Here is a 16,139-nt window from a genome sequence, read left to right as displayed (position 1 = left end):
TTATATCGATTGAGGAACTCACCCTTACAACTATTTTTCAGGTAACGAGTAGTGAGTGAGTAGAAGCTAGTGCTTGGAGTCTAGTGTAGTCTCCGTAGTGGGTCATGCTCTGATAGATGTAACATCGGGACGGGATGTTTTAACTTGTTGAACAATTTTATGTGTAATGTATTACAGATGTTGAATGACTTATATCCGCTGCGTATTTTGCAAGAAGTGTTTATGTTGAATTAAATAATGAGCATGACGGTTATTATGGTGTGAAATGTTGTGTGTGACACCCTTGGTGCATGATTACTCTGATATATATATTTGTTGTTTTATTAAATACTTGGGGTATTTTAGAAGGGTGTTACATGTCATGTTTGAATGACCTCCTTGCTTATTTGGCTATGCAACATTCTTCACACATATGACTTGGCTCATTTATTTGAGGTAGACCATACACCATATTCTTCATGATGATCATACTTAAATTTATGAAGTTCAAGTGTCCATATTTGTGATGCCATAACTAGTTATTGTCTTCCTTTACAGTTGAAGAAAGACATTTATGATCAACCATGTTGATCTCAATCTTGAAGGTTTTGTTTTCTACGAATGGTACTCGCAAGATCAATCTTCCTTCACTAACAAACACCTTCATCTGATTAACTACCATCTTCATGTTATAACCTTTTGCAAGTAATTGACTGATACTTATCAAATTACATGTCATAAAAGGAACATACAGTGCATCAGAAATGGTATCCTTCATACCATCTTTTCTCACCACAATTATGTTTCCCTTTCCTTCTAATGTGATATGCATGCCATCTGCAAATCTGATCACCTTCTTCACTAATTCATATAACATGATGAACTAGTTCTTGTTACCAATCATGTGATTCCTACACCTTTAATCTAGATACCACACCTTAGCTTGATCATCACTAGGTTGAGTGTTGGCCATTAACAACACATCATCAGAGTCACTTCCTCCTGCATGAGCAAACTTAACTTCTTCAATATCGTTTGTCATCAAATCCTTATTTAGGTAACAATATGTTGCATAATGGCTAAGTTTTTGAAAATTATAACACGACACCTCCTTCATGTAAATCTTCTTCCTTAAATTATTGTTGAACATGCCTTTCTTGATTGAATCATTGTGATTCTTTGAATTCTCTCTTAAATTATCAGTAGTAACAAGACATTTTATCTGCTTCTCTTTTACCTTTCCAACTTTCTTGATGAATTTTGCTTGTTGTGCCTGTTCAGCCACTTTCTCCCTCTTTGAGCTTCTTTGCTTCAATCTCATCAACCTCTAATGAAGATTGAAGTTCTTCTAACTTCACCTCAGCTAGGTTCTTGGACTCTCCTATCGACACTACAATGTAACCAAAGCTTGTAGTTAAAAATCTCAACACTTTCTCGATCTTTTGCAAATCATTGATTGATTTACCACATGGCTTCATCTGGTTTGTTAGCAGCACCACTCATTAGAAGAATTCTAAAACTGACTCGTCTTCTTTCACTTGAGTAATATTAAATTACTTTCTCAAGGTCTGTAACTTTAATCTTTTCAGCTTCTTATTTCCACCATACAACTTCTTCTACTTATCCCATGTTTCCTTGGCTGTTTCTTTTTTAATGATCTTCTAAAAAATATTCGGATTCACGCATTGATGAATCAAAAAGAGAGATTTCCAGTCTTTTTTCCTTTGTTCCTTGTGTGCAGCCTTTTGAGCATCATTTGCATTTGTCTCTAATATCTTTAGTCAATCATACACGATTTCAACCGCATCTTGAAATCTAAATATGACCTTCATTTATGAAATCCACTTCTCATAGTTTTCACCTTTAAAAACGAATAGATTTGCTGGAAGTTGATTCGATGTTATTGTTCCATTTGCCATTGCAAATAACTTAATCGAATCAGACTCCTTGATACCAATTTGTTGGAACAATCTTGTGTTTCTTGAGAGTGAAGAAAGAAAGAGATTAAATTGATTGTAAGAAAATATTTTTGTGTAATTTTTTTGTTATTAAGAGAGAATTGTTGTTATTTACAACAAGTGACGTGTATATATACATATTTACGATTCTCAATTAATTCACAACTTTGTAATTAATTTCACAAACTTTATAACTAATCTCACTAATTTTGTAACCACAAAATTAATAACTAATCTCATAAACTTTATAACTTATCTTATGAACTTTGTAACTATCAAAACAATTATAATATGAATTATACATCCTCAGCAAGATAGGGTAGAAAATAATACTCTAACTTAAGAATTAGACACTAGAAAAATTTATTAATATACAGGACATTAATCCATTGATGAGTTGCTGAAGAAACACTGTCTATAATATATCTTTATATGCACCTCTCCTAAACATATCTATATCTACCCTGAAAACATTCAATGACAGCTCACACTGACTTGATAACTTGGCAAAACAATTGTGCTCCCAAAACATATCCACATATTATCCAAAAAATCTGACACAGCAGTGGCTATACCCAAAAATATCAGTACAAAACAAAGTTTCTTTCACAAATTAAATTCTATTTTCATACAACTTAAGATTCACTTGACATAATTAACAACAAATCAAAGTAAGGATTACGGATTACCTGGCAAATTATAATTTAACACCCACACTTTTGTATATACTGTTAAATTTTATGAATTTATTTCATTAATCATTAAATAAAATATAATTATTATATCAATTATTAAATTATTAATTTGATTAAATAAAATAAATATTATATTAGACTTAATTGTTGAATGATCCCTGTTAGGTTGGGACATTCTTTTGACTAGCCTGCGGAGAGGTCCCTTCCCTCATCTGATGGTTACATATATTGGCTATCCCATTAGTTAAGATATCAATTCGTTGTCGTTCCATTAAAAAGAGGATAATAGCATTCTCAGTTTCTTGTTTCGTTTCTAGACTCAAACAAATGGATTTAACCATAACAAATACATGTTTATTGCATTATTTGTATTGTGATATTAATGATTTTGGTTATATTGTTAATATTCAATCAATTGGTGTCAGAGCCAAAATAGATATGTTGTATGGCTATTGTAATTTATCAATTTGTGATTATGAAAATACATTTTACTGTGTTATGTGTGTATTGTGTATGATTTATCGATAACACGTTGATGGTTGAAATGTCAATTTTATTTTTCAAACCTTCCAAAATTAGTTTTATCAACAATGGTTTTTGTGCCTGTAACTGTACGAATAAAATACTAAAGAATTAACGATTTTTTGTTCAACTTTCATTGAGAAAATAACAATCACGTTTTAAACAAAAAAAAATCTCAATTTGCATCATCAATTCATAAAATCAATATGTGGAATCACTCTAACTTTGAAAAACAATTAAAATAGATATAAATTTTGTTATCTTGAGTTAAGAATCAATCGAAAATTAATCAGGTCCAAAATCGGGTCAAACGACCCATTTTTCCGCAAATCCAAGTCAAGAAGATGAACAATTCCAATCACAATTATGACAGCGTTATCATGTTTAGAGGAGGACAATGGTCCAAAACCCTAATCCGGCATAACCATCGGTTAAAAAATACAAGTCCATTTTCGTCCGGTTTAGGATTAGATTTTCTCAGATTCAGTTTTTTTCAAATTCGGTTTCATAACTTGGTGTTTTCGGTTTAATCGAAATTGGCCCATTTGAAAATCAATTCACACAAATGTTTCACGCAATTTCTTTATTAAAGCACAAAGGATTCATTTTTTTCCAGTAATTGTTAAACGACAATAATGGTTCATGTAGTTTCTTCATTAAAGCACAAATGTTTCATCTATCAGTCAATTGTTAAATGACTGAAGAAGAAGAAGAGGAGCAACGATGAAAGCTTTAAAAGTGGAAGTTTTAAGGAGAGAGAGAGAGAGAGAGTGGTGACATGGTGGTCGTCAGTTCTTAGCATGGTGGTTTTTGATGGTATGGTGGTGCTCGAGGATGGAAAGAGGAGGAAGAATGGACTATTACAGCGAAAATGAAACCCTAACACAAGGAGAGATGTAAATGAAACCCTAACAGAAGAGAGAAAATGAAACTAAGAAGTTTGGACCAAATGATTCTGAATTTGAGTAGTGTGTATTTTGTGTTGAGTTTTTTTGTTTTGGGACAAGTGAAATGAGGAGATGGAACCAACCCATGATGAGCCCAGTCCACTTAATCTCAAAAAAATTCACAAATTAATAACAATCGTACTAGGCCGGTCGGTTATGGATTTCGCTGGGCCCAAACTGCCTATCCGAATTCGACTGGTTTAACCCACCCAAACCTATCTATGATCAAACTGATAACTCAGAAACCCGGCCAACCTGATCTGTGTTGTTTCGGACCTCACGGATAGGTCAGATTTGGCCGGTTTGAATTTTTTTGTCCAACCCTAACATTTTGTATATCAATTTTATATTTTATGTGTATGACCTATGTCGTCACTTTTTCTATGCTATCACTTTTTTTATCCTTTTTTCTGATATCCAGTAGATAATTTCTATCACATAAATTGTATATACTACAAAAAAATTGCATAAATTATGACAGTTTAGTTATGGTGTTTATTTTAAAATGCCATCATTTACATTTGATTATGGAGGTTTTCCTAAACGACGTAATATTAGTACTAAAATGAACTACAATCAAATTTTCTAATATATCCTTTTCTTTTTAAAAAATTGTACTAGCAAAATGACACATTTGTGTCATTAACAAATGATTAAAAAATTGAAACTACCTCATTTTGCCACTACATTTATTTCTAACTTTTTATTTTTAACTTTCTCTCTCTTCCTTTTCTTTTCTTAATTCAAATTTCAAATTTCAAATTTCTCTTACATTTCTTTTTCTCACACTTTCTTACTTTCATTTTAATTTCTCTCTCTCCATTTTCTTTTTCCTATTTTATATTTTTAAATATACTTAATAAGATTTGAATATATTTTTTAATTTAATGTAGTAGAACCTTAAAAATGTTGAATTTTTAAAACACAATTAATCTAAAATAAAAACATAATTATTTTTTAATTATTATATATAAAAATATTCATAATTTATATGATTATTGTTCGTTTTATAATTAAGTAACTCATTTGAAATTGATATATTAATCTAAATATATTTTATATTTTATCAAATTAGATAGCACTCAAAAATAGTGCACACAACTAATTTTGCATTTCACGGGTCACCATCAGAATAATATATATTTTATCTTAATCAACAATTATTTTTATTTGAGAGATAATTTTTTTCTCCATCTCACGGGTCTCTATTTTTTATATGATTATTTAATGAAATCGAGTTTATATGATAATTGTTCATTTTATAATTAAGTAATACATTATAAATTGATATATATATATATATATATATATATATATATATATATATATATATATATATATATATATATATATATATATATATATATATATATATATATATATATATATATATATATATATATATATATATATATTTAAAAACATTTTATATCGTATCAAATCGAATATCACTCAATAATGGTGGACACCACTAACTTTCCATTTCACGGGTCACTATTAAGGCAATATCTATTTTATTTTAACCAACTATTCTCTTTAATTGAGAAATGAATTCTTTATTTTCAAATTTGATATTTTTTTTAATTTTTATTTTATTTTAAATTTATACGTGTATCTAAATATATTTTATACCGTATTAAATAAATTTATCTGTGCGGACACACGGGTATCTTGCTAGTTTAAAGAAAGATAAGATTATCTACAAGCTGTATTCATGCCTTAAATATATAAAACTTCAGTATTTGAAGAAAGATAAGGTTTCTAAATGACTATAATGATTATGTTAACATTTATAATTGATGGATTTATGTGTGTTTGAGCATCAAAGTTAAGTGGTTTATAAGCTCAAATTAATATATTAGTTGCAGACGCCTGCAAAGCTATATAAAAACATGCTATCTGTAATTTATGATAGTGGAAATACCATCTTAACCAGAAACTATTTATATTTTATATGTAATATAGTTGTTTTGCAAGACAGTGACTAACAGGAGCACTGAGGAGTTAGTTTTTGTATTACTAGATTAAGAAGCCTGTCTTGCAATATTTGTATTCCTATCTGTTTTTTTTTTCAGGATCTGCCTTCAGTTTGCAGATATATTCTGTTATGTATTGGCTTTTTGTTGAATATGATCTTGATTTGAATTTGTAGGTTGAATTTTTGTATTTGATCTTAAACAATGCATACCTTACGTACAGTACATGGTATAGTTACTATTTTATTGTTACTCCATGTGCACCTTCTCACTGACTTTCTCCATGCCATGCATTTCACCATTTTCCTCAACAAAAAACATACTATAAGACACTATTCTGACCTCTGAGTTTATTTGAGAAAAGGATTGGTGGATTGGATGAATGGTGTCTTTAAAGCATAACTTAAAATTCATCTCAAAATACTTACTTGAAACTGATTTTGGACCCAAGTTGCTTTTCGTAAGGTTGTTGCATGATATAGCCACAAGAATTGTTACAATCAAGTCAGGCAGATATGTAGAAATGTAAGTGAGAGGTTTAGAATTTAGAATAATGTGTATCTTAATTTTTATTTATTGACCTTTTATAGTTAGGATTTATGATCTAAAGGATTTCAAACCTTCGTTGGAATAACTCTCTTGTGAAATATATGTCGTGAAATCGTGTGATTATTTTTAGGGGTGGCAAAATAGATGGATTTGATGGATATGAATCGGATTGTTCATGAATGGATCAAAATAATCCATTAATCCATTAACAATTCATTAAAGTTTTCTTAAAAATATTCAATCCAATCTATCAATTAATAAAAAAAATCCATCCAATCCATCCATTAACAATTTTTTAATGGATGGATATCCATCCATCCAAAAAAATTAATTTAAATATTTTATTTAATTTTTTTAATAATTTATATTTTAAATATTTTAATTTTTTAATTTCAATAAAATAATTTTTTAAAATATAATTCCATAATGAGTAAGAATATTGTCTTTTTATTAACACTTTGATAGATTTTATTTATTATCTAAAATACTTATTAAAATTAAAATGCAAACGCAACAAATTCAAAATTTATGTCGAATTCATTTTGTGTTTTCCTAATAAATTCCAATATTTTACCGTCGAAATAAAAGTGTTCATGTGATATATATATATATATATATATTATATATATATATATATATATATATATATATATATATATATATATATATATATATATATATATATATATATATATTATATATATATATTACAATAATTGTTTGACCATAAATAACTTGTTACTTGAATTTGTAGAATGAAAAGTGAAAACCGTCGCATTATATTATTATTAAATCGATTAAGTAGTTCAATTATACAACTAATATTAGTTCTAAGATAATATAGAAATTATTTCTATTTAAAGATCATGATTCACCAAAATATTCTCTTGTTGAACATTCTAAAGATAAGCATTTCACTGGTAGCTCCCATAACTAAACATGCATTACTAAACTTGAATCACCTATCATATAATTTTCACCAAATAATTTCAAATCACCACCTCTAAAATGAAAAACCTCAACATCAAAAGAGATAAAATACTAATAAATCTAGCATATAATTTTCAGCAAAGTTGAATCATCAATCATATAATTTTCACCAAACAAGTGAGATTCAAAATACTAATAAACCTTTATTACAATTGGTTATCGAAAGAGGTAAAATACCAATACATCATTTTACTAATAAAATTTTAGTAGTTCAAGCATTCAAACTTCAAGTTATAAAATCTTTGTAGAATGTTCTCCCAAAATAAATCACATCTTCAAGTAACTTCATGTTATGGAAAAGAAGGATGAAAGGTCCTCAACAAAATCGGGTCCATCAAAATCAAATGCCGCTACAAAAGAGAATCAAAGTACAAAATAATTAAACATACATTAATTATAAAAGAAGATAAATGAAAAAAACACAAATAGAAAGATTGTAGATACTAACTTGGAGCTCCACAAAGCCAATCATTGGTACACAATAATGCTTCAACATTTTCAGGTATAAGAGCACTTCGATACTTGTCAAGTATACATCCACCTATACTAAATGTTGATTCTGGTGCAACTGTAGTAATTGGAATGCTCAAAAGGTCACGTGCCAATATAGAAAGTTTGGGATATTTACCCTCATTTGCTTTCCAATATTGTAAAACATCCAAATCAGCATATTCTTCATGGTTAATTTTTTTTCTCATTCAAATAAGTTTCCAAATCAGACTCATTTTTTGATGGTCCACACAATTTACTTTCGTAAGTCCCAAAATCCTACATGTCATTTGAGAGAATGTTTGGACTACCTCTAATTGACCTTTGTGAAGATGAAGCGGTTGTCTCATTTGAGGACTTGAGATATTCTTGAAAAAAAGCTTTCAACTTATCTAAAATCAACTTTGCAACTTGTACTCCCTCACTATCTAACAACCTCACATAGCACCACTCAATAAACTGCAACGTATATCTAGGATCTAAGATGACAACAAATGATAGAACAACACTATAAGAATTCCAATATTTATCAAATTTTTTCTCCATTCTTCTAGCCATGCAACATAATTGTTTTTGTTTTTCAAACTCACTATGATCAACACATGCAACTTCCTTGATTTTCATATGAATTCTCCACACACCACTAAAATAGAGATTGGCGGTTGGATAAATGTTACCCGAAAAAAAAACTGTGATATCATAAAATAGCTTCAAAAAATCAACTATGGTTTTTGCCTCATCTCACTCCTCGTTTGATAAACAATCAAAGTAGGGATCAATATCACTTAGGAGGGTAAAAGCTTCTCGTTAACCTATAGCAGTCTCAAGCATCAGATAAGTGGAATTCCACCTAATAGGCAAGTCTTGACGAACTTGCTTAGAAGTCACATTTGAGAGTTGCTTTAAGCAAGATGCAAACTTTAACTTTCGAGCCTCTGAGCCTCTTATATATTTCACACACAATCTAATTTTATCCGAAGATCCATCTATCACCTTTAAACCATCATGAACAATTAAGTTTAAGATGTGTGCTCTACATCTAACATGAAAATATGTTCCTTCAACTATCAATCATAATCCTGATAATAAATATTTCTTCAATATATTCACCATAACATCATTGTTAGATGCATTGTCTAAAGTAATTGTGAATATTTTTTTTCAATACCCCACTCCTTTAACAAACTTATTAACTTCTCAGCCAAATTATAACCGTTGTAAGATGGTGGACAATGAATGAAGGATAATAGTTTTTTCTCTAACTCCCAATTTCTATTAACAAAATGTGCAGTAAAAACCATATATTGATTTGTATTTATTGCAGACCATAGATCGGATGTTAAACAATTTTTTTCCTGGAATTGACTGTAAATAGGATTTTAATTTTTCTTTTTCTTTTCTATACACCTTAAGAACATCATACTTTGCAGTGTTTCTAGAAATTGACTTAACATCAGGGTGCAAAAAACAGAGTAAGTCAACTATCCCTTCATGTTCGACAAAAGTAAAAGGATAATTGTGTTTGACAATTACCTCAGGAATTTTTTCCCTATACTTTTCTTGATCAAGTGGAGGATAAGAAGATCAATTCCCTCTTCCAACACATTTCAGTGAATGTTTTATCAAATTTGAAGTGCCACCACCATCTCTAGCCATGTAAATTTTATCATAATTTTTGCATTTTGCCTTTGGGAGTCATTTATCATTAAAAAACTTTTCAAAAAATTCCCAAGCCATAGAAGTTTTTGTTCTTTTTGAACTAGGGACTGAACTTTCATCAACTTCGTCCTCAATTTGAATTACGAGTTCATCTCCTTCGGTAGACATATTTCCTATAATTTGACAATGATTAAAGGTGAGTGTAAAGGAAATCAAACTAAATTATCCAATAAAATAAACAATAATTAAGCATATATGAACAACAAGCATCCAAAATTGATTATAATTATATAGAAAATATGCATTTCACCATGCAGACCCTATGAAGACTATACATTATTCTTTTTTTAAGGCAGTGCAGTTTCATAATATAGCATTAGCAAAGAGAATATCTCTATGTTAAAAAATCCACAACAAAGAAATTGAACTGATAAAAGTGTAGTGAGATGATAACTTTTACTGGGCTGATTTGACACATTGAGAGCATGAGGTAAAACATCATTTGTAATGGATCATATAATAAACAATATATTTCCAATTTGATTAAATGTAGGGAAGGTAACTTTTAAGACATGTTTTAACCTTACCTATACAATCGACTAATGGATGGTTTGTTGTTTTATATTATCTAGTGTATTGTTATGTCTACTCTGATCTATTTTCAAATGGATAAAGTAGATATGTTATTTGACATTTTATCATGTACTACCAAAGTGTATTTTCCTACTTTAGTATCATGTACATAAAGTTCAGCCACATTGGGAATCAAACCACATGTTTACTATGGAAATATTGATTCATTTATATGCTTTAAATTAGTAATTAACCATCCATCTTTATGTGATGTAATGTCTATTATATTTACACTATTTAAGTTGTTCTAACTGTATTTAAATGAAAAGATTATTAATTGAAATGATTAATTATTGTTTACACTCAGGATTATAATTTCATCTAACATTGCATTGTCTTAAATAAATAAGTTGATAGTTGTTAACATTTTTTGTTAAAGATTGAGTATGGATTTCTTAGTTTAAGCTATTTCTTTTTTCATGGTACCATAAAACCATACAATAGGCTACCATGCTATTTCTTTTGTGCATTAATTTTTAAGTGGTGTATTTTATGTTTGCAAGGTGGATTTGGCATTTCAGTTCAAGTTTCATAAGCAGAATAGTTGCTTCAAAGTTCATATACTGTAAGTACATGTCTTAAAGTTCATATGTTGTAAGGGACAATAAGTTTCAATGTTTCTCATGTTCAAAACTCAAAATTATTAGAACATCTCTTATGTCAACACAAATTCATTATCATTACATAACAGTGTTACAGACTATACAACCTCAACCTAACTATTTGCAAAAGAGAATATCTAAACCTTGTATATTTCTAAGATACTCTATGTCTCAACATGATTATTTTTGTGTATAACCATTGTCATTTCCATATCAATCCATAATCAAACAATAACCTAGCCAAATTATTCAAACAAATGATTATGCAATTCAAAGCATTATTCATGTTCAATTTGCACCAAACTCCAACATAAAGAAAGTTCAAAATTGATACTTCAATATGCTAAAAAAAATGATGACTAACGCATTTATAAGAATAAAATAATAACTTTAGCTCATTACACAATTTCATTACTTGAGACAGGGTATCAAACTCTTTTGTTAAGACAAGTAAACGTCTCTTAAACTCTCATGCATTCCACCATATAAATAAGTTATGCAACTGCACCAACAAATCAAGCTGATACACAGGTTCCTGTAACCGATTTAAAATCAGATTTTCTAACACGGAAGCTCATTTCTTGTCAGATTCTTAATTTTAAATTTATATTTATGCCATAGTTGTAGAGATTTAAACAAGTGATTATATTTTGCTAATATAGTTCATATAACAAACAACAAATGATAACTACACGTAGTGCTGCACACTGTGTTCACCAAACAACATTTTGGATACTCAAAAACTTGAGATCCTAGTTTCGAATTTGATTTTGCAGCAGCTAGCAGGTCAGCAGGACCTAGTTTTAAGACTTTTGAATTATGTTATAAGGATGCTGAATTGTGTCATAGCTCATACTGCAACTGCGATCAGAACAGGCATATGCGGTATTCAGTGTTCTACTTTTTGATAGGAACTGAAAATCTCTTAATAGTATTTATCCAACAGTAGGGGATCTTAGTTCATTACAAGAAAACATACCATTCAATAGGTAGCACTAAAGAAAAAGAAAATAATGGAAAATATAAAGAATGAATGACATTACAAAAACCCTGAAATAAAATTCTACTCACTGAACACTGTGGGAGACGAAAAAAGGATTTTATTTATTTTATTTTATTTTAGCTGGCTCAGCATTCAGTCCTTGATTTAGTAAAAAAAAGAAAAAATATATATATACTCTACTGCAATGCAATTTAAACCTCGTTGCCTATTGTATTCTACGAATTAGAATATGAGGAAAGATACCTAAAAAGGGAATGAAACAAGATTTTAACCAATCCTGGGTGGAATATATTGCATGTCATTGACCTAAATTAACAATTATGGAATATTACTGAATTTGTAAGATCCTATGCATAAAGTTAGATACAATAGAAACAGAACCAAGTCCTCCATGGAACAATCACAATTTGAAACAATCATTCATGAACCCAGACCAAGACATTAACATTACACACAAATTCTCAATCACAGAATGCATTGATGGTTCTGTTATAATCATTATCCCAAGTATTACATCAACAACAAAATTTTGTTATCGGCATACATTATCACAACTTAACATATAAACACGATTATATATCACAGCAAAAATGACATCATCGTGAGTAACACACTTATACATTCTAGAAATATCATACTAGTGTACAAAAACATTACCGAGTGTCGAGTAAGAAGCCATAACAATGATGTATGTGGAAGCTCTCTTGATAAGACTTGAATGGTTTTTCACACTGCATTAAAACAAAAAACAAAGTAGTCTTCAATAAAATTGTTACTTGAATTGTTTTGTTTTCATTTTCCAAACTTCATTTTAATTTTTATCATTACTATTACTGATAAAATGTAATGTAACTGATAAATAAGAATTATAAAACATATGTATCTAATTGGTTCATAAATGTCGAGTTCGTGTATGAAAAATTACCTCAATGTGAGAATATCCCGCAGAAGAGACAACTACTAAGAGAAATGGTTAGTGTTGATTTGAACTTGCGATGTTGTAGCACCAAAACATTGAGATGAATTGCGACTGCAACAAGGAATCGTCGAGGTGGATTTCGATTGTAGCACTGAAACATTGAGATGAATTGCAATTGTAGCATAAAATTGTTGAGATGAATTTCGATTTGTAGTGTCAAATGTTAAGAAGAAATTGAGGGAAGAAGAAATTGGGGGAAGAAGAAATTGGGGAAACGAAATTAGGGTTCTTGTTTGGTTAGAGAGAGAACGTGATTTAGTTCTGATGTTGAGAAAAGTGAATTTTAATTTTTATCTTTTAAATGTTTTTCTTTTTGTTTTTTAACAAAAGAAATTTTGTTTAATTTAAATATTCAATATTGTTTTAATAAAATATTTTATTTAATAAGTAAATAATAAAATATTATCCAATGGATTTATAAAATGAGATGGATGGATTGAATCCATCTATATGGTTTGATGGATGAATTGGATCAAATCCATTATTTTTTTTTATTTGATGAATGGATTGGATGGATTAATTATTGGATGGATCAGATGGATATGCTTTAATGGATTTTATTGTCACCCCTAATTATTTCTATCTAATAGATGGTAGAGAGCCAACTAGATCCTCCGCCCTTTTAAGGTGGGCCTAATTCTCATCCGCTTTATTCCTTTCCTTAAGATTTGAATGACCCGAAGTTCAAATAATTATGCGTCGGTTCAGAAACATCTATAATTAGCTAATTAAATATGAAACTTTAAATTCTTATCTTAGATATAGTTTGTAAATAACAGTGTTACTTTGTCATGGAGTTTATCCACATAGAAATGCTTAATTAATGACAATAAAGACCAATATACTTCATGAGCTAGATCTTAACAGTCCCAAAAAGTTTGTTTCTTCATGATTTGTCCCCTACATATAAACGCAAAAAAGCATTTGAAACAGACCTCGTTGAAAGTACACTACACACAAATAGTTTTGGAAAATTCACCGATGAGATTTGACACGAGAAACCGAGTTTGCACAGGAGTTGTTGGTGTTAGTGGTGCTATTTGTATTCTTTTGGTAAAAACTAAGCCTAAACTAGGTGCTGCCAATACACTACACACAATATATTTTAGAAAATTCAGCGATAAGATTTGACACGAGATACTGTTTATTTGTTACTATGTGCGAAGTATAGAAACCAATATTATTAAACAATTGTTTGAGTCTAATCTCTAATCTCTTTTGATAATACATCTACCAACCATTTGTATATATCTTATTTACATGTAAATGCATGTCTGTCTTCTGAAAAAAATTATATGTCTATTTATCTATCTATAGGTAGGGAGTGTATTCTTAGTTTGGGTTAGTATTCTCACTCAACAAGATTCTAGTAGTGTGTTATGAAATTTGTCACATTGATACAATTACTTACTTGTTGTATTGGAATAATATTGTGTTTGGAATAATTATGTTTAATTGATACAATTTTGTTTGGAGTAATTATAGATTTGTTGTGTTGGAATTATATTATATAAAATGACATTAAAAACTAGTTTGCATTCAATATCCTTGAAGTGTGAATGTATATGAATAGTGTTGTATGCAAAATAGTGTGATATGAATGGATGAAATTCGAATCATATGTTTGTGTACTACTAGTTTTAAAGAGTGATATGAAATTTGGAACCAAATATATAGTTACGAGAGCATGATATGAAAACTTTGTATTCTATATTTCCATAATGATTAGTTGTTTTATAATAATTGTTCTATTTTTCGTAGGTTTTTGAAGTAGGAAGTGAACTTTCATCTCCTTATAATATAATAAGATCATCAGACATGGCAATACACATGAAGAAGATCATCAGAGTCCTTCAAATGACATATGGTTTTTTATAGTATTTTTATTTGTATGTTCTAAAATTTGTTTATTTTAAGAATAACTTAAGATAATGAACTCAAAACTTATTGATCATTTTTATGTTTTAATAGTTTGGAAATAATATATTTATATCAAACATTTAAAGCTACTATGTAATTTTGACAAAACTAAACAGTTATATATATATATATATATATATATATATATATATATATATATATATATATATATATTAAAAAAATTAGGCCTTTCTAGTATATGTTTTTTAATTTTTTTTTACAAGAATGCATAAATGTAAATCTACTATAGATATTTTAATTTAATTTTAGTTAGTGCAGGTGATAGATTGTGACAAAAAATTAAATTTATCTTAACATATTTTAAAGAGATATTTTTTAAATCAATTTGAAAATTGTGGCGGTTAAGACAATGTTATTCTGATTGATATTATAAGTATGTTAGGGCGGTTTTAAATGACATAAAATTTAAAATACAAATTAAAGATATTTGTTTATTGCGTGAAACATATTGCGGTTGAAACCGCCACTATTTATAAACCAAAATCACCACTTTAAACCATGTATAATACAGTGGTTTGCATGATGTTTAATTAGACACCACCATAATTTTCTTTGCGGCAGCCAGATTTACGTTGCTTTTAAAAGCGTCGTATTTATTAATTGTGGCAGCTGAAACCGCCATATTCGTCTTAAAATAAAATATTCTTATATTTATTTAATAACTATTATGTATGAATGAAAATAATCATAATAATCATAATATAAATTATCATATTTTTTATAATAAATATTATTGATTCATATGATTATAATTTCATTTATTGTGAGTATAATCATATGAATTTTGTGTGGTAATTACATAATCAATTAGTTGGTAATAAAAATTGTTTATATTAATAATAATAATCATATCCTATCAATATTTTATTATTTATATAAATTCAGAATAAATAAAATCTTATTCATTAGTATTATGATCTATATTATATTAGTAAAAACTATACCCTATCGGTATATTATTATTAGTGTAATTTTGTTATGATACAAAATATTGTTGGCACTTTATGCTTATTTTATCATGTTTAAATATCCTATCAATACTAAAACTTTTGTAATATAAGTTTATGTTTATTATTGTATTTATGATGTAAGATCATAATGAGGTAGAGTTTTATTAGGGAAATGTTAGGCTGGTATATGTGGAATGATCATTTTTCCTATTACATAATTATTCACTTAATGATTCCTTATTCTTTCATAATAGTCTCTTTTTCTAA

The 16,139-nt window shown here is 28.6% G+C and overlaps 1 protein-coding gene across 1 annotated transcript; it reads right to left on the bottom strand.

Moving 5' to 3' along the window:
* Positions 1-514: 514 nt before the first annotated feature.
* LOC127104311 (uncharacterized) lies at positions 515-1,300 on the bottom strand. The gene is made up of 2 exons (XM_051041500.1): positions 917-1,300; positions 515-835 (listed from the first exon to the last, which is right to left on the bottom strand). Exons 1-2 carry the CDS (start codon positions 1,298-1,300, stop codon positions 515-517), a joined length of 705 nt encoding a protein of 234 aa, XP_050897457.1.
* Between the last annotated feature and the right edge of the window lie 14,839 nt (positions 1,301-16,139).

The sequence above is a fragment of the Lathyrus oleraceus genome, chromosome 7 (assembly GCF_024323335.1).
Source record: "Lathyrus oleraceus cultivar Zhongwan6 chromosome 7, CAAS_Psat_ZW6_1.0, whole genome shotgun sequence".
Taxonomy (NCBI): Eukaryota; Viridiplantae; Streptophyta; class Magnoliopsida; order Fabales; family Fabaceae; genus Lathyrus; species Lathyrus oleraceus.
This window is presented reverse-complemented; position numbering and strand designations above follow the sequence as displayed.